General features: G+C 42.5%; 1 protein-coding gene across 4 annotated transcripts in view; it reads right to left on the reverse strand.

Annotated features, from left to right (window-relative positions):
• The window catches only part of SEPTIN9 (septin 9), a 405962-nt gene that overhangs the window by 15054 nt on the left and 364472 nt on the right, over nucleotides 1-26436 (reverse strand). For all 4 annotated transcript variants that reach the window (XM_073606240.1, XM_073606242.1, XM_073606241.1 and 1 more), the window contains 6 exons: nucleotides 26192-26320; nucleotides 18862-18943; nucleotides 15425-15562; nucleotides 10128-10245; nucleotides 4872-4967; nucleotides 4251-4347 (listed from right to left, as the gene is read on the reverse strand). In XM_073606240.1, coding sequence (XP_073462341.1) covers nucleotides 4251-4347; nucleotides 4872-4967; nucleotides 10128-10245; nucleotides 15425-15562; nucleotides 18862-18943; nucleotides 26192-26320 — 660 coding nt within the window. The remainder of the gene's footprint in view (nucleotides 1-4250; nucleotides 4348-4871; nucleotides 4968-10127; nucleotides 10246-15424; nucleotides 15563-18861; nucleotides 18944-26191; nucleotides 26321-26436) is intronic.

The raw sequence follows: 26436 nt of genomic DNA on the forward strand, positions 1-26436 counted from the left end.
TTAACTTTGCACTGACACCCACTGCAGATCGCAGGGGCAGTGCGGGAAACCAGCACAGAACACTGGTTGCCTGCATGGCATTCTAGTGTGAATGAGCCCTTGATCATAATCCAGGCCTACAATGTTATTTTAGCTCTCTCTCAGTTTTCATCCAGGTTTAGTTGAGCCCGTTTTGGATTCTCTGGCCATTCGGAGTCAGAGGGTGACTCTGGTCAAGGAATTTGGTGGGCTCTGATGCACATGTTTAATGCATCTCATCAATTTTTATCACTTGAGTGATGGGCTTTTTGACATTATTTCCATGAAGCTTGTAATTGTAGATGGTGTTGGGTCAAATTTGGTCTGCAAGTTTCAAATGTTTAGTCCTATTGGTATTAAACTCCAGCCAAATAAATTCTGCTGCTAGGCCCATAGAACCTCTTTTAGCTTGCATGTCTTGAAAATAAAACTGACAGCAATGCTCTGCCATCTACAAAATCCAGGCCTGCTAAATGTGCAGCAAAGCCCTTTCCTTGTCTAACTGTCCTCTTCACTACCCACTCCAAATCCAGGGTGAACGAAAATGGAGAATACTAAAGACATCTGTATGCTTTACATTTAGCAGGCTTCAACAAGCATGCATTTGTTCAGTGGTGATGCCTGACACTTGTTAAATGTTTGGCAAATGTGATACTCAGTTCAGCAAACTGTTGTAAAACACCTATAACTACCCTAAATTATGACGATTATACTTGAAACACCATGACATTCCAAAAAGTCTGCCTGATCATTTTAGGACCAAAAGCTATGCAAGCAAAACAAAGATCACAACACAAAGTGAGGTTAAAGCCTAACTTGACTTTTGCCATCACTGTAAATAATTTGCTTGGGCCAAGCTGGCCCAAACAAACTAATTTACAAATACATGGGGCCACTGAGAGCCCTGTATAAACCGTATGTAGCATCAGCTACATAGTGTACAGCGCTGTGTTCCCGCAGCAGAAGAGGGACTTCCTGTCCTTCTCCTGAAAGGAAATGGAGTCGGGCTGAGCGCTGCTCATCCAGTCACAGGAAGCCTTGTATTTTACCAATGAATACATCAGTGAAGACTGATGTAATCCGCACGCCTCTCCACCTCAGCCATTCAGAGGAAGCCTTATTCATTCATAAATTACAAAACTTCCTGTGATTGAATGAGCAGCACTCAGCCCGACTTGATTTTGTTCCAGGAATAGAATGGGAAGTCCCCAGTGGTGGTGCGTCCATTAAGGGTGCAGGGGCGCCGCCCCCTCTCTCCAGCCACCCCCTATATGAATAATAGATAGATTCATGCATTGCATGAAATCGATCCATGGCCGCCGCCGCCACCCCCTATTCAGGCATCCGGCCCCTTTTCGGACGCCTGAATTACAGCGGCGGGGATGTATTTTGATTAGAGCCATAGGCTCCAAAAAAAAAAAAACATTTCATGGGGCACAGTGAAGCTGCAATTGATTGGGGCACAGTGAGGCTGTTTTTTTCTGAATTTTTCAGTTTGTTTGCCCCCCCCCCCCCCCCCAAAAAAAATGTATGCACAAGCCACCACTGGAAGTCCCCATACAGCTGCTGCAACACAGTTGCATGTAAATAGCTGATGCTACATACACTACAAAGTGCTGATAGCAGGTGTATGTACTGTATTAGAAAAGGAAAGTTTGTTTGGGCCAGCTTGGTGCAAATTAAAGTGATTGTACATATACTCCTCGTTTAACGACTTACCCGTTTAACGACCGCTTGGACTTACGACCACCTTTCCCGACCCGAGTGATGCGCTGTACATCACTGTTTTGTACAGTACAGAATTTGTGTTTATATTTTTGTGTTCTGTGCTTATGCAAATTAGAACAACGTTATGGAGCTAGAGTTTTGTGTTTAGACCTTTCTTTCAGAATACAGTACAGTAGTTAAGAATGCCTAAAATATTGATTACTTGTGGCTCTTTAACAACCAATTTGTTTAACAACCTGGTCGCTGGAATGGAACCTGGTCATTAAGTGAGGAGAGCCTGTAAAGTCTTGTTTTTTTTCCTAGAAAAATAACAAACATGTTATACACACCTGCTCTATGCAGTGGATTTGCACAGGGCAGCCCAGATCCTCTTCTTCTCGGGTCCCTCTTCTGTGATCTTGGGCCCTCCCTCCTGTTCAGTACCCCCACAGCAAGCAGCTTGCTATGAGGGCACTCGAGCTGAGTCATAGCTCCCTGTGCCCATTCAGACATGGAGCCTTTACAATCACTATTTTAAGTGATAGCAAAGCTGGACTTAGGGTTTACGCTGAAGGACTGGGTGGGGGCTATGCTAAAAATAAGTTGAGATGCAAATGCATTCATCTTATCAAATGTGACACCAAACCCTGAAATGTTATATGTCCATAGTGCTGCAAACCTCAGCACTTACCACCTTTGCACTGTTATATTCATATTAACCATGTGGTTTGCTTTGCATTCCATCTTGAAAAATAGACTCTTTCCCCTGCTCCTTCTTTAGGGTGTCTCCATCCACTTGCCGAATCTCATGGAGCCACCTCTGCGTGTGCGATTGAATTTGTGCGCTCATCAAGTCCATGCATTTAGTGATACAAGGCGCCTACAGCAGCAAGCCACTCCCTGGCTCCTCTGTCCTCCAGCAGTTTAATAGATAGCAGAGCGAGCCTGCGTGTGCAAAGAAAATAGCACTCTGCCGGCGTGTTTGAGTGCTTTCCTACCCAAAGTTTGGAGAGGTAGCACAGAGTGCTATATATATATATATATATATATATATATATATATATATATATATATATATATATATATATATATATATATATATATATATACATATACATACATACATACATACATACATATATACATATATACACACATACACACATATATATATATATATATATATATATACATACATACACACACACACACACACAGCAAAATGTTTACTGCCCTAAGGCCCCTTTCACACTGGGGAGGTGGGGGCGTCGGCGGTACAACAGCGCTATTTTTAGCGCTGCTGTACCGTCGTTCTTGCAGCGGTATTCGGCCGCTAGCGGGGCGGTTTTAACCCCCGCTGGCGGCCGAAAAAGGGTTAAAATCCCTCGTACAGCGCGGCTATAGCCGCGGTATTGCCGCGGTATAGCCGCGCTGTGCCATTGATTTCAATGGGCAGGAGCGGTGAAGGAGCGGTGAATACACCGCTCCTTCACCGCTCCAAAAAAGCAGTTTGCAGGACTTTTTTCACCGCCCTGCCTGCGCACCGCTTCAGTGTGAAAGCCCGAGGGCTTTCACACTGAACAAACAGCGGAGGCTGTTTAGGGGCGGTTTGCAGGCGGTATTTTTAGCGCAATACCGCCTGCAAACCATCCCAGTGTGAAAGGGGTCTTAGAGTGGATACAAATTGCAGCATTTACTACTACTTTAAGTTGTTCAGCTAATCTGGAAAAACATTTTTCACATTTGCAGGTCTACTTTTCTTAAGGCACGGCTTTTGTTTGCTTTTCTAGCTTCTAAATGCTAACTCCAAATGCAGCCAGCACCCATCAAAAACATTGGGGTGTGCGCTGCCAAGATCCTCCCAAAGGCTAATGCTCAAGTAAACAGGGCCATGAACCAAATGTATAAAATAAACAGTTACCAAATGTGCACTTTACAGTGGGATTTTATTTATTTTGAGTCAAGATTACTCAGAAGACTAAACATGGTCTTCTTGGCAGCATTTGTAGATGTATAAGCGCAAATTGGGCATATTACCATGACCCACCTGCCTATAATTATCATAATATAGTAACAAGTGAAGTAGACACATGGAGTATACTCACAGAGTTAGGTGTACCTACCAATAATCATAAAGTCCCACCAACATTTAAAGCTCAACTCAAGGCAAACGGCTAAATATACACAGATGAATACATATATTGTGGTTGTACCTGACTAAGCACTTGGATTTCTGTCCATTCATTCGTGAGATTTACACAGCCCTGCTAGACACCAAAGCCACCCTGGTGACCAGTTTTCTCATACCGTTAAAAATGCAGTTCGGTCAACTGTCTCCAGCTTATGAATAGATAGAGGTTCTAAGCCCTTCACTGCTCCATCCCAAACTAGAACATAAAAATGTTGCCTTCTGATAAAATGGAATTTTTCTTAATTAGATCGACTTGGAGCTCAGCTTTAATACAATAGGTGACGCTGTCGAGTAAATACAAACAAATCTAACCAGATAGCAACTGTCAACTTACCTTCAATGGTCCCCCACTTGGTTTTCCGGCCCAGTATTCGCCTACCATTAATTTGGTACTCTTGGTCACTACCAACAACAGCAAATGGAATCATTTCCTGCGACAGAAGAGAGAAAGGCTCATTAGCATGATGAACATGGGCAGCAGGCACAGCTACACATATACAAGGGGTGCGTATACATGCGCCTGCATGGCAGGGAATGCCTTGGCCGCTAATGATTGGCTTTGTGCAGTGACAGCTTACTGGCAAAATAAGGTGGGTTTGGACTAGGATCTGAACATGCCCGATTTCATCCCTGGTAGGCAGGAATACAACATTACTAACATTTATAGGTAAAGTTGGTCCAGGGAATATCCGATTGTCTCTCGGGGGAGCAGGAAGGATTTTTTCCCCTGCTGGAGCAAATTGGATCATGCTTCACTGTTTTTTTTTGGCCTTCCTCTGGATTGATTGTGTATATGGGATTGTAAGATTTATTTTTTTATCCTTTTTATTTGTTAAACTAGATGGACTTTTTTCAACCTAACTATGCAACTAAAGAATGATTGTATTGTATTCTACCTATAAAGTGTGATACAACCATCCAGGCAATACAATGGATAGTACGACTGGATACTTACTCTGATCTTTTCATTCACCAGCCGGTCTTCTGCATCCTCATCAAACTCCTTCTGAGGATAGATATCTATACCATTGTTCTGTAGATCTTGACGGATCTGTAAAAGATAGAGGAAACATCCTTTTATGCCAACCACAGAAATATTTCTTAACATATAATCTTTGGGGCAATGTGCTGTTCTGGTTTGCTAAAATTGTAACAATTTGTAGCCAGAAAATGCATTTGAAGAGTTTGTTCCTTGGCTTAGAATCCATGCAAATAAAGACAAACTTTTTATACAGCTACTAGAAAAACAGCGTGCATCTTGGGATCACCTGATTAGGTGACACGCAATCCCTAATTAGCTGCCACAAGCTGAACTTCCCTGGATATTACTTGGCCTTCCTCATAATGATGGGAAAACCATCTGCAATGTGGATTCCAGAAAATCACAGAGAAAGAGAATTCTGTTATGTATGGGGCCAAGAAAACATTCTTGGCAACTTTCCCCAATGAAGTACACGTGCGTTTCCATGCACTGATGCATGTTTCAGCCCATTGGGTTAGGATGACCATTGAAAATTATTAAGCTGCAACGCACTTAATGTGTGAAAAATAGATGCTGCTTACATTTTGTAATACCAGACAATGTCTGTTGTGCTGTGCTCTGGTGTGTGGCAGTGCTCCCGCATTTTGGAGATACGAGGTGAGCCAATTACAAAAAAGGCACCACAGTACACCAACACACAATATACATGAATGGGCCCTTACGGCAAAGCAACAAGGTTTTGATGTATGGTGGTGGTGTAAGCAAAAGTAATCTTGTGGTTTAGTAGATTTTTTTTTTTAATAATCCTAGCCCACTGTATTCGACAGCCGCTACTTTTAAAGTTTTTAATGCTACTTTGCTGTTTTAGCCGTTGCCCAGTGTGTATAAAATATAACTGTGCAGTCCAACAGGCACCAAAGTTTGACCAGAGTACTCGTAAGCTGGGTATACACTGGGAGCTTTTTTCATTCAATCAGTGAGTTGAATAAAAATAAATAAATAAAATAAAAACCACACAAAAAACAAACAAAAAAAAAAACTCACAGTTCTCCCCCATCAACACAAGTGAAGTTGATGCAGAGATCTTTCTAGCTATGTCTTTGTATTCTGACCGCGGTGACTCCCCGGCCTCAGAATACACAAATCAGTGCTGCAGCTACTGGCTGCAAGCGCTGATTGAATGCTGGTTTTCCAGCATGACTGTTCGAAAGAAGCCGGTTACACTGGATTCTGTTGAACAGAGAGAGGTACACACATATATCGAAAGTCGGCCGGTTCAGCGGGTACATATACCCAGTTTAAGGGCTTGTGTACAAGGGCATTGTTTACCTGCTATTAATGTGGTGCACATCAGTAACAGGCCCGCAGATTCCCATTTGCCTTAATAGTACAGTACGGCTGATCTGAGGCTCTATTTAATCTGCATGTTCTATTAGCGTAGATTTAGATGTGCGTCTAAATCTCCCTTGCCATTGAAGCCCGATCTGCTTTCGTGCTCCAGAGGCTACAGACAGGTGGTGAGGAAGTGATGCGACGCCTCCTCACCGCCTGTTTTAACCCCATTTTTGCAGACAATTGCACGCGGCTGCAGGGCGTTTGTATTGCCTCCCCATTGAGTCATGAAGCGAAGCCTCACACGGCATGTAAAGATTCCCCTCTGCAGCCTATTGCAGCTTAAATAGGGGCAGCTGGCAAACAGCAAGAACGCAGATCAATTGAAAATCGAAACAAGGTGCTAGAGATGTATTGCAGGCAAGGATCATACGCAGTCTTTTGCATTTAAACTTGTGTTAAGATGTGCTGAGTTGGAATATAAAAGCTTATGTTTGACAGCAATGACCATATATACAAGTCCCAACAGACCTCTCTTTATCCGTAATACAAGTATGAGCGAGGGTGCATGTGATGAAGGGTGCGGCCTGAACTCTATGCCATCACAGAACACGGCAGTGGAAGTTCAGAAGAAGCATTTTGACTAAGAGGAAAAGGCATTTTAAGGCATATTCAAACAAAAACCACCCTATTGCACTAGGACAACGTGATCATTCTGAAAGGCACGTCAACCCACTTAGGCAATAGGGTGCAACATACTTGCCTTGCAGTGCACAGCATCAGTGTAAACCATCTGTGCACTGCAACAAGCTGCCTTCAAATAAAAAATAAAGAATAAAAATCAACATGCATTTTTTTTTTTCTATGTTAAGGTGCTCTTCAAGCCCATTCACGGCGTGCCTTGCTTATGTGCGTGCATGTGATGCATAACATGGATTAAGTCCGAAAAATCCTAGACAGCCATACAAGACTGTATAGAAAACAAATGGTGTGAAACTTCAGTTGGCCTTTGCAACTGTCAGCCTCAAGCTGGATGAATCTATTCTCTTCAAATAGATATTTCTTAGAATTGATCATTTTATGAACTCATTTGTACACAAGATTTACATTAGAATAAACTTTATAATCCAATAAAGTGTGAAAGATCTTTGATTGCAGCTGTTTCATTTGCCTAAAACAATATCCTGTGTATAGTCATAGCAGCCGGCACACAGGAAGCACCAGTAATGCTTCTTCAACACTTAGTTTATCAAGATCAGAAGAGCACAGGAAACCAGTATGTATGTTGGTTAAACAAATTCCACACTGCTCGGCATGACAGAAACTGCAACAGTCCACTGACATTAGCTAAACTGACTTGTAGCGCACATTTAATATACCTTTGAAGCAGATTAAACACTCCTCTTTTTTTTTTTTTTAATTAAAAGGACCCCAGGAGCTGTTAGCCATAATGTGCTAAGATTAGCACATCATGGTAGACTACCTGTCAAATGATCCCTTCCAGCACTGCGCTGTCAAGTGTTCCTTCCATCTTCTCTCGCTTTCTTTCTTCCAAGGTCTGACTGTTCAGCCACTGGCGAGTCCAATCATCACGGCACAGAGGGGTGCAACAAATGTATGCTGAGCTGTGCCATGTGTGGCTTAGTATACATTAACCTTGACAGGCAGGGAGAAATAGTTATAACAGAAGAGACCAGTTGGGTCTCTTCTGTCAGAAAAGTCCTACATATCAGGGATTTTTTAGGTTCAATTTCACTTTAATAGGTTACGTCCACCCAAAAGTGATATTTTCATTTTTCGTAGATGATTTAAAGTTCACCTTTGTGAACATATTACGCCCATATTTAGGGTGTAACATGTAAGATGTTCAGCATCTGCCTACACAGTCACACCACTCATTCACAGAGTTCTGTGAATTCAAGAACTACAAGTACCGCCAGCCTTTGCGGATGATGGATTGTAGTTCTCATGGAACTACCAGGGCACTGATGAGCACTCTAGGCAAGTCATTGTAGGAGTCTACCAATGTCGTTTTTTCAGGGCTGATACCGATTTTTGGCAGCCTTTCAGGTCAATAGCTGATAACAGGTACCGATATTCCGTATATCACTAGCCACCCAGATGCAGCATGTCACTTGCCACCCAGATGCATCTGGCCACTGTTACCTGCCACCCATATGCAGCTTGTCACCATCACCTGCCACCCACATGCAGCAAGTCACTTGCTACTGTCACCTGCCACCCCTATGCAGCTTGTCACTGTCACCCATATGCAGCTTGTCATCGTCACATTCCACCCAGATGCAGCTTGTCACTACTTGCACTACTTCTGGCAGCCTCTCTCCCCAAATATCACTATCATCTGCCACCCAGATGCAGCATGTCACTTGCCACCCAGATGCATCTGGCCACTGTCACCCATATGCAAGTTGTCATCGTCACCTGCCACCCAGATGCAGCTTGTTACTACTTCTGGCAGCCTCTCTCCCCGAGCAGGTAAACTTCCACATGCAGGTGAGAGATGACATATCTCTCTCTGCTCACCTTCCTCACGGCCCTGCTGTAGGGGCGGAACAGCGCTGATGCGAGGCGGGCAGTGAGAGATGTCATCTTGCCACACCGCTGACTGAGATTGGCAGAGACCACAGAAAGTGCCGTGCGGGGACGGGGGAGGCGGTCTGACCAATATCGGTAAGTTTCTGACCGATACCGATTATTTGAAAAAATGTGCATATCCGCCTCTCCGATAATCGGTCGACCCCTAGTTCATTGATCTTCCTATAATAGAGTAATTGGCTGCCCCTATTGAAGGTATGAGCAGACAGCTACACAGACAGTCTGCTGGAGCCCGACATTGAACCCACTACCTGCAGCAATGTTTTACAGGCTCAAAAAAAAAAAAAAAAAAAAAACATTGCACATTTTATTTAACTACAATAAATGTGCATTTTTTCTTTTTTTAAAGGTGAACTTCTCCTTTAAACCAAATGACAGTTTCTTATATCTCTTGGGGACTTTATTTAGTTCCCAGATCGGCACACTGGCTGACCATTAGGAAGCTTTCCCGCTCTTCCTGCTTTATTTCCTATTTTTTATTAAGGAGAGATTAAGAGTCCTGGAACACCCAATATTTCCAGGCAGACAGGAACAGAGTAAAGAATTGCGGCAGTTAGATATTGCTGTTTGATCGTCCAATGCACATAAGAATTCGTGGCCTGATCAACCCACTAGGCTCTACCAATATCAAACTATCACTTTTGGGTGGACTGGGACTTTAACAAGCCTCATACTGGGCCTGTCATTGGCTGAAAAAACTTGCACATGGTAACATGGCAAGCACACAGGAAAAATACATCTGTGCATCGTTAATGTGCACCACTGCCTAGCCTAGACTATGGATATTAAACCTAATTAGGGTAAGTGACAACCTATAACAGCTTTCAGACATGTGTTGTGGTGCAGTGTGCTGCCAAAAATAATGTATGCAAATCATGTTCGTTGGAGAGTGCATTTGGGTACCATTCTGAATGAACTGCACTGCACTTGACTTATCAGGTGTTGCGCTAATGTGCAAGCTACCACAAATACATGGTGTGAACAGGCCCTTAGACATACCTGCTGGCTGTTTACATTAGGGGGCTGCCAGCCTGCCAACATCTGCTGTTCACAGATACAACTCTGTTTTGATATTTGAAGACACATTCCTCCACAATGCCTATAACTAGAGAGGTGAATGGGGGCTTGCTTGAAGTGCTTTTCCTGTTTGTTCAGAATACCTTTAGTGTGTAAAGTTTGGGCAAGGGTTCACTTTAACATACAGGAAGTGAAACCCGTGTCTGACATTACTGATAAAAAGACACTTATTGGCTGCCACCAGTATAAGATATGGAAACTTACTCTCTGTTTAAAATAATCTCTTTCTTCTAATGTTAATGTATCTGCTTTGGCAATAACGGGTACAATATTCACCACTTTACTCAGGCGTCTCATGAATTCGATGTCCAGTGGCCTGAGTCTGTAAAAAAAAAAACATTTGGAGCCAGGTTATTAAACTTTTGCAGCACTGGCCTATAAAGACATACAAAGAACTCAATAAAAGGAACATAATCCCTGCAACAAAATCTCTTTATGAGTCAGATTAAATCTATGCAGCTTTATAGAACATGTTTGATTGTCTCCCAGGATTTGAATCACCCAGCAACAAAACAGCCAAAACCTTGCAACACCACGACTCCAGAGCCAAAAGTTTAGAAACAAAATGCTTAAAGGAAAACATCACAGGGCATATTAGCAAATAAAACCAAAGTGGTCAAACTAAGCAGTTAAAGGTTAAGGGATTCTTCCTGCTTGGAAATAAATAGGGTTGCACCAATACAAAGTACTGATACTTCCCCCCCAGTACTCGCCGATACCGTTTACCGATACTTTTTTTTAATATCATGTGACAGTGGCACCAATATGCAGCACTGATCGGCACTGATGAGGCGTGCACTGTCTCAGTAGTTTTTTTTTTTAATGCTTTCTTTTTTTTGGGGGGGGGAGTGGACTGTGTCAGTGTTTTTTTTTTTATTTTTTCATGATTTTTACGATTTAAAGCTGTGTTCTGCCAAAAAAAAAAAAAAAAATTAAAAGCCAGCAGCTACACATACTGCTGGCTTTTAACAATAGGACACTTACCTGTCCTGGAATCCAGCGATGTCGGCACTGCAGCTGATGTCTCCATCAGCTGTCGGGTGCTGCTGCCACCATTGTGGGTAAGGGTACCCGGTAGTGTAGCCTTACGGCTTCACGCCGGGAACCCTACTACGCATGCGCGAGGCCCCGCTCCTCTCTCCTACTGGCCTGGCGACAGGGAGAGGAGGAGGGAGCCGAGCAGTGATGTTACGGGCCACGGCCTGGACTGCCGGAAGTGGGAACAGGATACCTGTCAAAGACAGGTATCCTGTCCCCCCTCCCCCCGAAAGGTGCCAATTGTGGCACCGGAGGGGGAGAGGAGACAAATGAGCGGAAGTTCCACTTTTGGGTGGAACTCCGCTTTAACCTTTAAATATTTATTACAATACTTTTTTTTATTTTTTTATCAGCCCTTTTGGGTGGTGGCTTTGGTGAGATATCAGGGGTCTAAACAGACCCTTGACAGCTCCCTTTTGAGACAGGAAAGAGATTCCCCAGTTCCTTTCTCAGCAGCCTCAGCTGCACTGGAGATGAATGGACAGGAGACAGCGGCTCCCGTTCATTCATAAACTGAAGCATTGTTACGATGCTCAGTTATGAATGACCAGAGTCAGTGATCACTGACTCTGTGCACCCAGAAAAGGAAGGAGCCGGTAAATAACAGATTTATGGGCTCCTTCCTCTGCCCTCCATCCTGACAGATCCAGGAGGAGGGGGGACCGGAGGAGGACCTGGAGAAGGAGGACACCAAAAGCCAGAGGAGGACCCCGGGAGCCAGAGGACAGTCAGGGATGATCGGTGCGGTGGTGGGGGCAGTTACAAGCACCAATCTCCCTGTATAGCTTTCAATAAAGCAGCTGAAAGCCACGAGAAGGAGGAGGGGGGGCAGGAGAAGCAGCTGTTAGAAAAGCTATACAGGGAGATCAGTGCTTGTGCCCCCAAAGCCGTCATCTGTGAGGCTGCCCGGCACCTCCTGCTAAGCTGAGGACGCCGAGTGTACTGGCCTCTTGCCGGGAGGTATTGGATTAAGCATTGGAGCATTTGCACGAGCACAAGTACTCGTGCAAATTCTCGGTATCGGTGCAACCCTACAAATAAGATGTATGCCATTTATAAGCAATTTAAATGGATGTAGGATACTTTACCTTGGCTTACTCATTTGCACCTCTATGGGCAACATACACATGCTATGAGTTACAGTCTACCCTACTGGCTGATATTATGCTATTAAAGATTAGGAGAGGCTTCTAGTGTACTGATCCTGACACATGTTCTCCTGAAAAAGGAGTCCACATGTGAACTGTAATCAGAATCTTTGCATGTTGTAAACCCCTACGTGGAGAGTAATTTTTAATGTTGTGTAATACTTTTTAAGGGCACTTTCACACTGGGGCGTCGTCGGTAAAGGGCCACTATTTTTTTTAGCTTTTAACCCCCGCTATCGGCCGACAGGGTTAAAAGTGCCCGCAAAGTGCTGCTGCCGAATCGCTTTGGCGGCACTGCCCATTCATTTCAATTGGCGGCGGTGCTTATAGGGATGCGGGGGCCAGTGTAACATGTAACAAAAGGTGAGAGAGAGAGAGAGAGAGAGAGAGAGAGAGAGATGTCGGCACTGCAGCTGATGTCTCCATCAGAGAGAGAGAGAGAGAGAGAGAGACACATCTATTTGAAGGTAAAAAAATTGTGCATTTATTTTATTTTTTTACTTAGATCCTGGAAAGCATTGGACTCCCTGCTCGTACAGGCAGGCAGATGCACACTGACAGGAAAAGACAATAAAACTACCAGAGCGCTCAACAGCACCATGGTAGCTCAATAAAACTACAAGCCAACAGCCGCAAAGACTTGCAGTTTACCATTTACAGAGGACTGTGAAAATAATGCTCGGCCATGTCATTCATTCAAACAGTGACAGCGGGAGAAGATGTAAACGACATTATTTTTAAAATAGAGGAATGCAAGCTGACACTTAAGGATAATTCAAATACAAATGGTTTCAAACCAGGAAGATGGCCGCGGGTGACGCCAGACGTAACTCCTCCCCCTCGTACGCATTGCTCCCGACCCCACGCTGAAGAAGTCCTGCCCACAGGATGCAACGCGTACGGGGGAGGAGACACGTCTGGCATCACCCGTGGTCATCTTCCTGGTTTGAAACCAGTTGTATTCATTACACGCTCGTTTGCCAGCACTCAGCCGGAGTGCTTTGCTTGCAAGTGGATTTCTCTTTTATCTTATAATTAAAATTTTTAAACGGAGAGCACTATATTGTCCCCTTCTTTTTTCATGCTTATGTGTGATGTGATTACTGGCTGGATCCTTAAATGATCGGTATTCCAGATGTGGGTCAAATGCTGTGTGACCTTTACAGGTCGAGTCTATGAGGTGAGAGGCTGGAGTATCTGTGGTGGAAGGGCTACAATCACTGCTTTACTGGCTTTGTCCATCATTGCACCTTAGAAGGCTCTTTATATATGTTTACTCACAGGACTGTTTTACCATTAATCAGATGATTTTATGGACTGTTTTGTTTAACCACTTCAATACCAGGCACTTAGACACCTTCCTGCCCAGACCAATTTTCAGCTTTCAGTGCTGTCGCAGTTTAAATGACAATTGCACGGTCATCCATCACTGTACCCAAACTAAATTTTTATCATTTTGTTCCCACAAATAGAGCTTTCTTTTGGTGGTATTTGATCACCTCTGCGGTTTTTATTGTTTGCTAAACATATAAAAAAAGACCGAAAATTTTGAAAAAAAATAAACGTTTTGCTTCTGTTAAAAAAAATTTGTAAATAAGTAAGTTTTCTCTTTCACTGATGGGCACTGATAAGGCAGCACTGACAGGCACTGATACGGCGGCACCGATGAGGTGGCACCAATGAGCAGGCACTGACGGACACTGACGATGGGCACTGATGGGTGGTACTGATATGCAGCACTGATGGGCATTGATAGGCGGCACTGATGGGCACTCATGGGTGGCACTGCTGGGCACTGAAAGGCGGCACTGCTGGGCACTGATGGGGTGGCACTGATACGTGGCATTGATATGAGGCACTGATAGGCATCCCTGGTGGCAGTGGTAGGCATTGGAGTGGGCACAGATTGGCAGCTGCCTGGGCACATAGTGGTATTTCCCTGGGGGTCTAGGGGCATACCGGTGGTCCAGTGTGGATGGCTTCCCTGGTGGTCCTGGGCGGCTTCCCTGGTGGTCCTGTGCTGATAAACAATCAGCACAGACCCCCCCCGTCAGGAGAGCAGCGGATCGGCTCTCCTCTACTCGCGTCTGTCAGACGCGAGTGAGGAAAAGCCGATCACCGGCTCTTCCTATTTACATCGTGATCAGCCGTGATTGGACACGGACTCTCTGACGGAGACTCTTTACCTAGATCGGTGTTGCGGGGTGTCAGACTGACTATCCCTGATCACGTCATATGACGTCCGGTCAGGAATATCAAACCACTTTGCTGCCATCATTTTGTAATAGGGCGGGCGGCAAGTGGTTAATTTAATTTGATTGCGCTGTACTGTATTCTTTTTATTACCGGGAGAAGATGCCCACCCCCACTGTCATGAGAGGGAGAGGCTGCAGCATGTTATATGTTCTACCCTAAATACAGGTGGAATATGTAACATGTTTAAAAATCTGAACTTATCCTTTATAGCACTATTATACCCAAAACATAAAAGGTAATATAATATAGTTTACCAAGTGCCCCCCCAGTTGGGATGAAGGAGCACAGGGGCACCTTTAGATAGCAGCATTGGGAAAAAGGTGTTAGATGGCCTAGCAGATTTAGATACACAAACAATTGAAGCCAAACTCCAGCGAACACTATACAGGCAGTTACAGCAGTTTTGTTACTTTTGGAATAAAAGTTTTACATAAATAAGCACCCGTTAGTGTTAAACGGTTTGTTTCAACCCTCCAATCACTACAACTACAGGACACAAAAAAAAAAAAATTAAAAAAAAAAAAAAAAAAAGCACAGGTTTACTGGCCATATCACCCAGTGAAAATAAAGGAAACAAAGCCTAAAAAAGGAAAACAAACACAGCCATCACATCTATGAATTGGTAAGCTGCATTATAATAAATGTTTGTTTTTGGGTTTAATATTACTTTAAAGGGTAACTCCACTACAGTATTGGGGGGGGGGGGGGGGGGCAAATAAAGATATAATATACACAACTGCGAAACATGTCATATTGTAATTGAATGTTATTACAAACTACCTTTCCTTTTCAATCTGCAGCTCTGTAGTTTTCTGGAAATTGCAATGCAATAGACTGACGGCTGCAGGAAAAGGGGCTGGATACTGCACCTGTGCCCCCTTGATACATTAAAGCACCAGGATTGGACGCACAGGGCTACACACCCAGCGTTTGTGGACGTAAAGGTCATGTGATACAAACAGATGCATTTCATGAGATTTATTGGCACAACTGAGCTTTATTCCTGGAGTATAATAATAAAAAAAAAAAAAATTATACAATTTCCAAAAAGTGACTTACGAGTGTCCTGTGGCCGGAATAAAGTATATACAGCAGTGGACTCTGGTGTCTGGAATTCTCTTCTTACGGTTGATGTTCACCTCTTCCTGTAGGTACTTCTCATACTGGTCATTAATGAACTTCATAATGGGCATCCAGCTACAGAAATAATTATATGAAATAAATATAGGAACCATATTTGCCATTAAGCACTCCAAGACATTTTACAAATTGAAAAAATATGTATTGGATAAGCCTTATTTTCAATAGTTAAAGAACATAAAAAGAATTATTTTAACAAGCCTGTTTTGTAAAAGTGTCAAAATATACCATTAGATGCTTATCAAGATGTTTCACACTAAAGGTGGCAACAATTAGAATGAATGGATGTACATGAATCTGCAAACAGGAGATGACTGTTCCTTTATCTGATCCACGTCTGTGGATACTCTACAACCTCTCTGAACGTCTTCCCGGGAAGATCCAATAACAGCATGCTTGTTCATTCTATAATGCTAAAGAGCTACAGATCTTCCAATCATCTCATGTCTAGGGGTACCTAAAGTAGAACTCCAGGCAAACAGCTTGTTATACAGATAAAACACATACATGGGGCTGTTTTACCTTCCCAAAAAAAATGCAATTCTGCCTATCCAGCCCTGCAATTTAAATAGCTCTGCCACACCGCACAGTTCTGTCAGAAGTGAGGGACTGATCTTTCTCTGTTGCAGTTTTACTTCCACTTACAGGTCTTCTCCCCACCCTCTCCCTGTGACTGGACAATGAAAGAAGAAACTGCACAGAACTCATCTCTCTCTCTGTCGACCCTCTTCTCCTATCAGAATACTGCGGCCTTGCACTACAGCACACCTGACTGGCTCATTTTGCTGCTTCTCCCTGCCACTCTGAGCTCTGCTGCACAGGGGCTGCAAGGAGCGGATACCAAGTCAAATTCAGGTTCTCGCCCTTAAAAGCACAAATACATTCTACATTGCATGTATTACTTTGCTTTTGATTTAAAGGATAAGTTCACTTTTCGGGAACATGTTACATGTTCCACCCATTTTTAAGGTAACATGTTCCCGATACTGTAGCCGCTCCCCACTGCCTTCTCTCTCTTTGACAGCAGTGCTGGGAGAAGTTCCTCATACTAGCTGTCACTTTTTGAAAACAGCATGATTGCACAGGGCTCCACCCAGGAGGCTGCGTCATTCAGTCACAGAGTTCTGTGAATGAATGAACTACAAGTCCCGACATCCTTTGCGGCTTGTAGTTCTCAATGAAGTACCACGGCGCTGTTGCACGCTGTTTTAATTTATTAGGTCTTCCTATCAGTGTGATAGGATATATGAGCTCACACTGACAGTCTGCATGAGACCACCATGCTTCACTGTAGGCAAGACACACTTGTCTTTGTACTCTTCACCTGGTTGCCGCCACACACGCTTGACACCATCTGAATCAAATAAGTTTATCTTGGTCTCATCAGACCACAGGACATGGTTCCAGTAATCCATGTCCTTAGTCTGCTTGTCTTCAGCCAACTGCTTGAGGGCTTTCTTGTGCATCATCTTTAGAAGAGGCTTCCTTCTGGTATGACAGCCATGCAGACCAATTTGATGCAGTGTGCAGTGTATGGTCTGAGCTATGAGAGGCTGACCCCCCACCCCTTCAACCTCTGCAGCAATGCTGGCAGCACTCATACGTCTTTTCCCAAAGACAACCTCAGAATATGACGCTGAGCCCGTGCACTCAACTTCTTTGGTCGACCATGGCGAGGCCTGTTCTGAGTGGAACCTGTCCCGTTAAACTGCTGTATGATCTTGGCCACTGTACTGCAGCTCAGTTTCAGGGTCTTGGCAAACTTCTTATAGCCTAGGCCATCTTTTTGTAGAGCACCAATTATTTTTTTTGACTAGTATGAGAGTGAGAGCGATAACACCAAATTTAACACACCTGCTCCGCATTCACACCTGAGACATGGAACACTAATGAGTCACATGACACCGGGGAGGAAAAATGGCTAATTGGGCCCAATTTGGACATTTTCACTTAGGGGTGAACTCACTTTTGTTGCCAGCGGTTTAGACATTAATGGCTGTGTGTTGAGTTATTTTGTGGGGATATCAAATTTACATTGTTATACAAGTTGTACACTCATTACTACATTGTAGCAAAGTGTCATTTCTTCAGTGTTGTCACATGAAAAGATATAATAAAATATTTACAAAAATGTGAGGGGTGTACTCACTTTTGCGAGATACTGTAAATGACAGGGCCGCTGACTGGTTACCAATGACCCACATTTACAATTACTTTGCCATGATTTTAAAAAGGAAGTAAACCCTGCGGGGGGAAAAAAAGTTTTCCCCTTCCCTGCAAAGAAAAGGCATAATTGTGCTAGTATGCATCGCATACTAGCACATTATGTGGCACTTACCTACAAACGAAGCCTGCGTCGTCCCCGCTGCAGGCCGCATCCATGTTTACCCCTCTTCCTTCTGGCTACGTGACTGGCCGGAGCCGCGTGACATCACTCTTGAGCATGCGTGCGGGAGACGCCAGTCATGGCACTTGCTCCTGAAGAAACGGCACGGGCATCCATTCCTTCAGAGCGCATGCGCCGATGACATCAGCAGCACAGTACACAGTAAATATCTCCTAAACGGAGCACGTTTAGGAGCTATTTACAGTACCTATAGGCAAGCCTTATTTTAGGGAGGTTTACAACCTCTTTAAGCAGTAAATGCCAGGATTTTAGGGAGGCTGCTCAAGATTGCAGTTAAGTATTGGGGCACATCTTTAGAACTTCTACTGAGCATAGGGAGCCAAAGGATTTTAAAATCGGTTTCTAACTATAGGTCTGCGACTGCGTTAAAGACAAAGTCTGTTTCTACACCGCCCATAATGAAGGATCGATGCGGACTGTATCCTCATCCCACCTGCTGCCTGACTGATTACAAAACAGGTATTCACATAAGCAAATGTCCGCTTTATTCACAATTTCTCGACTTCCTTGAAGCTGTGACCCACCTACCAAGAGCGCCTCTGTGGTACCACAATGGGCACTCTTGTTGGACTATGGGCCAGCTTAGGAAACTCCAGCTCTTAGCAGCAAAGTGAAACCAGGTTTAGAGGAAAAACAGAGAAATTGTTCCAGTCAATGAAGGCAATGAGAAGCACCATATGGAGCATGTTAGCTCTTGCATTTAAAAGTTTAAAAAGGTAGATGGGCGCAAGGCCATTATGGCTGAAACGCGTTAACATCTGCTGTATTTACCTGTTTTTTATCGGGAATTGGGTAGTAAAGTTTAAAAGATTGAAGAGCATCTTTTACGGATTATTGGCAGCTGAGCGACTGTTTATCCTGCACCCGACAGTTCAGAGGAACATTCAGATTTAGGGTAGTAGCACCTTTTCCTTTCTTTTTGTTGCACTTTAAAAAATGGTTAACTTACCAGTTTTCATTATTAATGTGGTCCCCAAATCCAGGAGTATCTATGACTGTCAGTTTCATCCGAACTCCTTTCTCTTCAATTTCTAAAAGGAAATGACAGGGTAACACAATAAACAAAATGAGTTTATGGTTGCAAGAAGAAAAATCTTTTTGATATAGGTCATGGAACAAAGCCCTTATCACCACTCTGTCCTCGGCTATACTGAAGCCTGTTGAGAGGATCATGTACAATGTTCTACTAGTCCTTACCTGTATCACTGGGGACTTGTACTTTTTACTCTCGTCTTATTTATTCATACCAAGTTTATACAATTTATTTTTCTTACTCACTTCTAGAAACTATTTATTCCAAAGAACAGAAGTGTGCAAACCTTAACTATGTGAGAAAACACACATCTTCCTTTATAAAGGGGACACTGACAGTTGTCTAAAAATATAGGAAGTGACACAATGATAACGCTTTTTGTAGGAGTCCACCACAACAGCCCACAGCTAAGAGATTATATCAAGGTCAGAAAATCCTCCTACAATCAAGGAGTTGATTACTGCAGTGGGTAATACTATGTGGATGGAATAACTAATTGACCAACACAGAATGTGAACGGAAATATGAAAAGCTGCGGGCCCGATGGTTGGATGCCTCTGGGCTTGCCCTGGCAGATCTAGTCATGGACAGGTTATTAGGGTTGAATGTTGTTTAATGCTTAAATATGGTGACCTGCACATGTTGTTCTACTATGTTGAGGTTTGAGATAACAGGTTGAATGCAAGAGTCTTGATTTCAATGGCATGTAAGCTGCGGACCAGGGTTACACTGGTTCTGACTATTTTTATAGTTGCACTGGAAAGTACTGCTTGGCTATGCTGTACTGGCTTGTTGTTGTTAAAGCTTTTTTTCTGCATAAAAAATAAATAAATAAATAAAGATTATATCCCACCTACCTACTGGAACAGAAAAAAGGGCTGCATGCACAGAACCATATTAAAGTATGCTTATCTACACTGGATCTTTCTGCCAGGAGATGGCAGAAAAATCGTTAAAAAAAATGTATTGTATTGGCGGGTAATTACGCATGTATAAAGACGTAAAGAAGTACATGTGCATAACTCATTTGACTAAGTGGAATATTCATTTACTCTAGCCATTAGAATGAATTTATGCATTTAGGCATGTATTTGTGTAAATTATGCCAATAAGCTCCTCTCTGAACATAGGGTTGGGGCATTTTTTTTTTTTTCCTTTCAACATAGCTGTACAATAAAAAAGGTCAAAACATGCATGGACACCTTTATTAAAATAGAGCTGCGTTTAGAGGCATAAAAAATAAAAAAATAAAAGAAATAAAAAATTTGCTCTAAAAGCGGCCATTTTATTGTCTGTGTACGTGGGGCTTTAATTGAATTCCAGGAATTCAGCTACTTTGTAAAAACTGCAGGCACACCCCATGAGTTAACCCTAACAAAGTGCCTGCCACCTGGTAGACTTATCTCTAATATTCACACCTGAAAGGTTTATTGTGCTCCAGGAAGATAATTTCTCCAATGCTGCAAACTGTGGTCTTCAAGAGCCGAGCCGCCGGGACTGCCAAGCCTGCCCCTCTCCTCCTTTTGCCCATTCACAGAAGTCTTTGCATTATGTAAACTTATTCACAAAATACAAAGGCTTCTGTGAATGGGCAGCAGAGGGGAAGGGCAAGCATAGCTGCTGTGTGAGCATCTCTCCTCCGACAGTCAGAGTGTATTCTCTTAAACTGCAATAAACCGGTCACATAAGTAACAGATAAGTCTCAAAAGGTGACATGCACCTAATTGGACTTCTCATAGTGCGCCTTCACATTTTGCAAAGTTGCTGGAAATCAGCTTTAAAAGCTCCTTGCCTACCATGCATCTCAATAGTTTCTAGGGGTACAAGTAAATAACTCAATAGTCATAATGATTGCTATACACTGGGGATGTCATGGAGGACTCCTGGAAAAACAATTAATATTCCTCGCTTCAAGATTATCTTTCAAAACATATGAAAACTAAGGGAAATCCCAGAGAACAGCAGGGTTAGGAAACCCAGCATATCCCTTAATGCAGCTCCTAGAGAAGGTATAAAAGCTGCTAAACCAATTATGTAGTCTACTAATCCAAGGGCAAGGGTAACCTGTCCCTGAGAACGGAAGCTGCACAGTTATACAACTGAAAAGGTCATGGCTGACCTGTGCACATACTCTATTATCAGAATATCTGAGTGTGCTCATATTGGAAGAGATATCAATAGTCAAATCTGATAATTCATTCTTCTCCTCTTTAGAGGTGTCAAAGGGAAAATCTGTGAAAACTTATGATGCCTGCCACCAAGAACAAACAAAACTGCACCACTGCCTGCCAAGACATTTGCACATGGGCATTAAGAAATAGATTAGTGAAATTGTAAGGAACATTTAATGATTACTTGACTTTGAAAACAGTGTAATAAGACATACTTCTGGATAGGCACCATTTCCCAACGTCCATATCACAAGGTTAACACCTGCAATGTCTTCAACTGCAAAACTAGAGCCCATATCAAACTTTTCTCTACTCTGGAAGGATCTATGTTACCTTCATCCAAAGGGTATGGAGATACATGTCCACAGAGAGGTGTGGGGCATATTATATACATCCCACACCTAAAGCTTAACATGAAATCGAATCCTAAAAGTTAAATACACCTGACCATCTATGACCTTCCATTGTTGCTCTTCTCTTTATATCTCCTTTTTCATTGTATTAACCAGGTGATGGTCTTTCTTAAAAAGTGACAACATTGCACGGAATATTTCCTTAGCTGAAGCAATGTTGTCACCCTAGGATATGGGTTCCAACCGCTCCCAGTAAAGCATGCCTATCGATTACACATTTAGCATCAGCACTGCCCACCACCATTGATTGACTGCCGCTTCAAGGAAATGTAATGGCTGTATGTCTTAATGCAGTAGTTTACATGATCAATAAGAGATGTGCGCCCAGCTCTGAGCTGAGAATGTATAAAGCAGCCTTAGGGAGTGAATTTAGAAGTAGAAAAGGTACATTTACTAAATCTTACTAAAAAGGAGATCAACTCATGGGGACACAAATTATTATTTACATTGTTTGGGAAGGTTTAGTTAGTTATACTTTAAACATTCTGCTTCACTTTGGCGTTAAAGCGGAGTTCCACCCAACTGTAGTACTTGGTTTTAAACGAAAGACGACCCCTCATTTTTGGATAAACAAATTTTTTTTCTTACCTGCCGTCCCAGCCTTGCCGCGGCGAGATACGCAATTCCCTCTTTTGGCTCTGCCCCTCCTCCCCCCCTGTCCCCTGCTGCCTTCTGGCACCTTTGTGCATCCCAGAAGACGACGGGGCCATTCAGAAAGTGCTGTGGGTCTCGTGCAGTAGGAAACTAGCAGTGGAGCCTTCAGGTTTCCCTTCTTTACAATGGCGGCGCCTGCACCCGATCCGATGGATGGATCGGCCTCAGGCCTTCGGGCTCACTAGACAGGCAAGTGTCCTTATTAAAAGTCAGCAGCTACAGTGTTTGTAGCTGCTGACTTTTAAAAATAACTTCTTTGAACTCCACCGACCTTATTCCAACTACCAAGCAAATGCCCATCGCACCAAATATTCTCTCTATAATATATATATATATATATATATATATATATATATATATATATATATATATATATATATATATATATATATATATATATATATATATATATATATATATATATATCCCAATACCGTTTTATTTACCGACTAGTACCAATACTTATACTCAAGTACTTACCGATACATTTGCAGTGGGATGTCTGGGTGAACCCAGCCTAAAGTCACCATGACAAGCCTGGGTTCAGACAGGAGCAGTGTGGGAAACTGCATTTGATTGGGACAGGAATCGCATCGCATTCCTGTTCAAATCACATGCAATTCTTTGCAGTGCAATTTGTGCCCATTTAGTTTACATAAGCCCAAATCACATCGCAAAAGGTATCGGTTTTAGGTATCGGTGCATACCTAAAACCAATACCTTTGCGGTGTAATTTAAGCTTGTACTCATGCAAATGTTTAGTGTTTTCATCGCTTCCGGTATCGGTGCAACCCTCTATATAAGAGCATCAGACATTAGGACAAACGGCTGCCTGGTGGAAGCTCTTCGCCTACCCAATACGCTACAGTACCAGAAACAAAAAGGACTATGCAATTAAGAGAACGCACTGAACTACAGTAGCTAGATGTACATATGAAGGTGGAAAACTGTATGTTGCTAATAGAAGTTAATTCCATAAAGTAAAAAAATCTAAGGTAAAAAAGTGGTGAAAAATAGATCGCAGTCACACATTAGCAAAAAGGAGTATAATGAAAAGCACTACAACTAAGCCAAGTGTTATTTAGACATCTGATCTATAATCTGCTGTCTTAATTTATCAGGCAGAACAGAGGGGGACATATTTTTATGGCTCCCCTATGGAAAGAACACTGGTGCCTGGTAAAGGCTACCAGGCTAATTGGTCTCAAACATTCCTATTACATTTGAATATCTCACTATAGTTGTGGAGATTTCACAGTGGCTTAGTCGTTAGCACTACTGCTTTGCGGCTTTGGGATCCTTGGTCGGAGGCCTGGTCAGGAGTTTGCGTGCTCTTACTGTGCTTTTATGGGTTTCCCCTGCGGTGTCTTCCCTCACTTCAAAAGACATACCTGTAGCTTATTTGGTTCCTGTCTAAAATTGGCTCTAGTATGATATTCTACAGAGAACACCCAAGATGGCTGCCTCAACAGCTGGTCCAACAGTATAAGAAAGCTGGCCCAATAAGAAAGAATGAGATCATGAGAGAGTACAAGAAGGTGATAAAGAAAAAACCAAAAAAAGTGTAGATAGAGAGAGATAGAGATGCAGCTTACCCTGTAGCTAATCTACTAATCACTATACTTTATACAGTAACAAAAAAGGAGCAAATGTGTAAAAATCTGGAAGTCGCATAAAAAATAGGTAAATGCACCAATAGGCCAAAACATCTACTAAAAATAAAACTAAAATATACTTTCTATTTATTACCTTGGAACATACCATTCTAGGTTCCTCCTATTCCCCTAGGCATACTTAGCAGTAACTTTTTCAGCACCTGCGGTCTCAAAACACATCATACATACAGGTGAAGTCTGCTTTGTAATTCTGTACAGCAGGGTAGGTTTTTTTTTTTTTTTTTTGCTGCTTTTAAAGTATAACTAAAAGGCAAAACTTTTTTTTTCAGTTTTGGATAAAGTGGAGAGGGATTAGAACACCAGTCAGTTTTTATTGCTGTCTGTGCCATGTTGGGGAGGATTCCTTCTCTCTATTTGTCCTGTTTACCGATATCATTAAAAAGAAAAAGAAACTCACAAATTTTGGGTTGTCCCCAGAAAAGTGTTAGGAGGGGAAATCTTCCAATGAGGACACTAGTTCAGGAGACCTGGGGGTTCCCAAGGGATTCCCTTAATTTGCAGGGATTTTCTCTCACTTCCTTTTTGTCTATGGGAAAGGAAGTGAAGGGAAATCTTCAAAATGGGACAAAGATGGTAAAAAAAAAAAAAAAAAAATCTGACATATCCTTTGCTCTAACCAAAATGAAAAATATAAAATAAAAAATAAAGTTTTGCCTATAGTGCTACTTTAACCACTTGCTGACCGGCTTACACACTTTTACGTTGGCAAAGTGGTTCGTTACCGCAAAACAACCTACCGGTACATTGGCCCCTTTAAGAGCCATGGCAGGAAGGCACGACCGCTGCACAGTGGAGGACCGATGCGTGTGGCTGGAGGGCGCAATCGCAAGCAGCGATCGTGGGCACAAGAGCCAGAATGGGGATCTGTGTGTAAACACACAAAACCCTGTTCTGACAGGGGAGAAAAGACACATCTCCTGTTTGTAGTGATTACGAAGAGTGATTTGTCTCCTTCCCAAGTCAGTCCCATCCTCCCACAGTAAGAAACACTCACGAGGGAACACATTTAACCACTTCATCGCCCCCCTAGTGTTAACCCCTTCCCTGCCAGTGACATTTACATAGTAATCAGTGCATTTTTATAGCACTGATCACTTGTATGAATGTCAATGGTCCCAAAAATGTGTCAAAAGTGTCCGATCTGTCCACCACAATACTGCTAAAAATCGCAGAGCACCGCCATTACTAGTAAAAAAAAAAAAAAAAAAAAAAAAGACAAATCTTTCCCGAAGTTTGTAGACGCTATAACTTTTGCGCAAACCAATATACGATTATTTTTTTTTTACTAAAAATATCTAGAAGAATACATATTGGCCTAACATGATGAAGAAATTTGTTTAAAAACATCTTTGGGGAAATTTTTTTATAGCAAAAAAGCAAAAAAAAAGGGTTTTCAAAATTGTTGTTCTTTTATTGTTTATAGCGCAAAAAATGAAAACCGCAGAAGTGATCAAATGGCACCAAAAGAAAGCACAATTTGTGGGGGAAAAAAAAAACAAAACGTCAATTTTGTTTGGGTACAGCGTCGCACAACCGCGCATTTGTCAGTTAAAGCGACGCAGTGCCGTACCGCAAAAAAATGGCCTAGCCATTAAGGGGGCAAATTTTCCGGTCTGTAAGTGGTTAAAGCAAGTCAATGGACAAAGCTGTGCCCCAGCAGGCTACACCACATCTGGAAATCTATCCACTATTTAAATGGCCAAAATGCTGTATATGCATTTTTTACTATGGTCCAGTAAAATAAAATGTTACATTTATATATTACAGTATATGGATAGTAATGAATACAACGGTAGTTTGAGTTCTATTACAGATAATGTACATAAAACGACATGCTTTATTTTGATATTCTTTAAAGGATAAGTTCATCTTTTGTAACATGTTAGGGTCTCCCCGCCCCCCCCGCTTTTTCAGCGGCCAGAGGAAATCCCCCCGCTCACTGTCAATCATTCACAGTGTTCTGTAGGAACACTACAAGTACCGACAGGCTTTGAGAACTAGAAGCAAAAAGACGCAATGAACTACCAGTGCTGTTGATCGCTCTAGGTAGTTCACTGAGCCTCCTGACAGAGTGCAACTCTTGGCCCGTACTGGAGGTACGAGCAGACAGGTGCACAGTCTGCAGGACTGTGGCATTACACCCACAATCTGCTGATGGTGGGTGCAATGTTCAGGTCCCTAACAAAAAAAGAAATAAAATTCATGTTTTTTTACCTGCAAAAAAATGTGCATTTCCTTTGTAGACATGAATTTGTTTTAAATCCATTAGATGCATTGTTCTAGTCCCCTTATCCTCCACATATTGGATTTCTACCGCCATCATGTTTCTTACCATGAGTGATACTTTTAATCTCTATAGTTTTTGGAATCCTCTCTTCAGCTGTTGGCTGCACAGATTTTCTGCTGACCTTGGATTTGAAGAGTGTGTTTATTAAAGTAGATTTTCCAAGTCCGCTCTGACCTAAAAAAAATGATGAAAATTAACAAATTGTTAAAAATGTAGGACTTCACTACAGTACAATAGTTTTTTTTGGGCCGTGTTTAGTAAATAAAAACATTTTTTTAAAAAGTGGGTTA

This window comes from Aquarana catesbeiana, linkage group LG12 (assembly GCF_042186555.1).
Source record: "Aquarana catesbeiana isolate 2022-GZ linkage group LG12, ASM4218655v1, whole genome shotgun sequence".
NCBI classification, from domain to species: domain Eukaryota; kingdom Metazoa; phylum Chordata; class Amphibia; order Anura; family Ranidae; genus Aquarana; species Aquarana catesbeiana.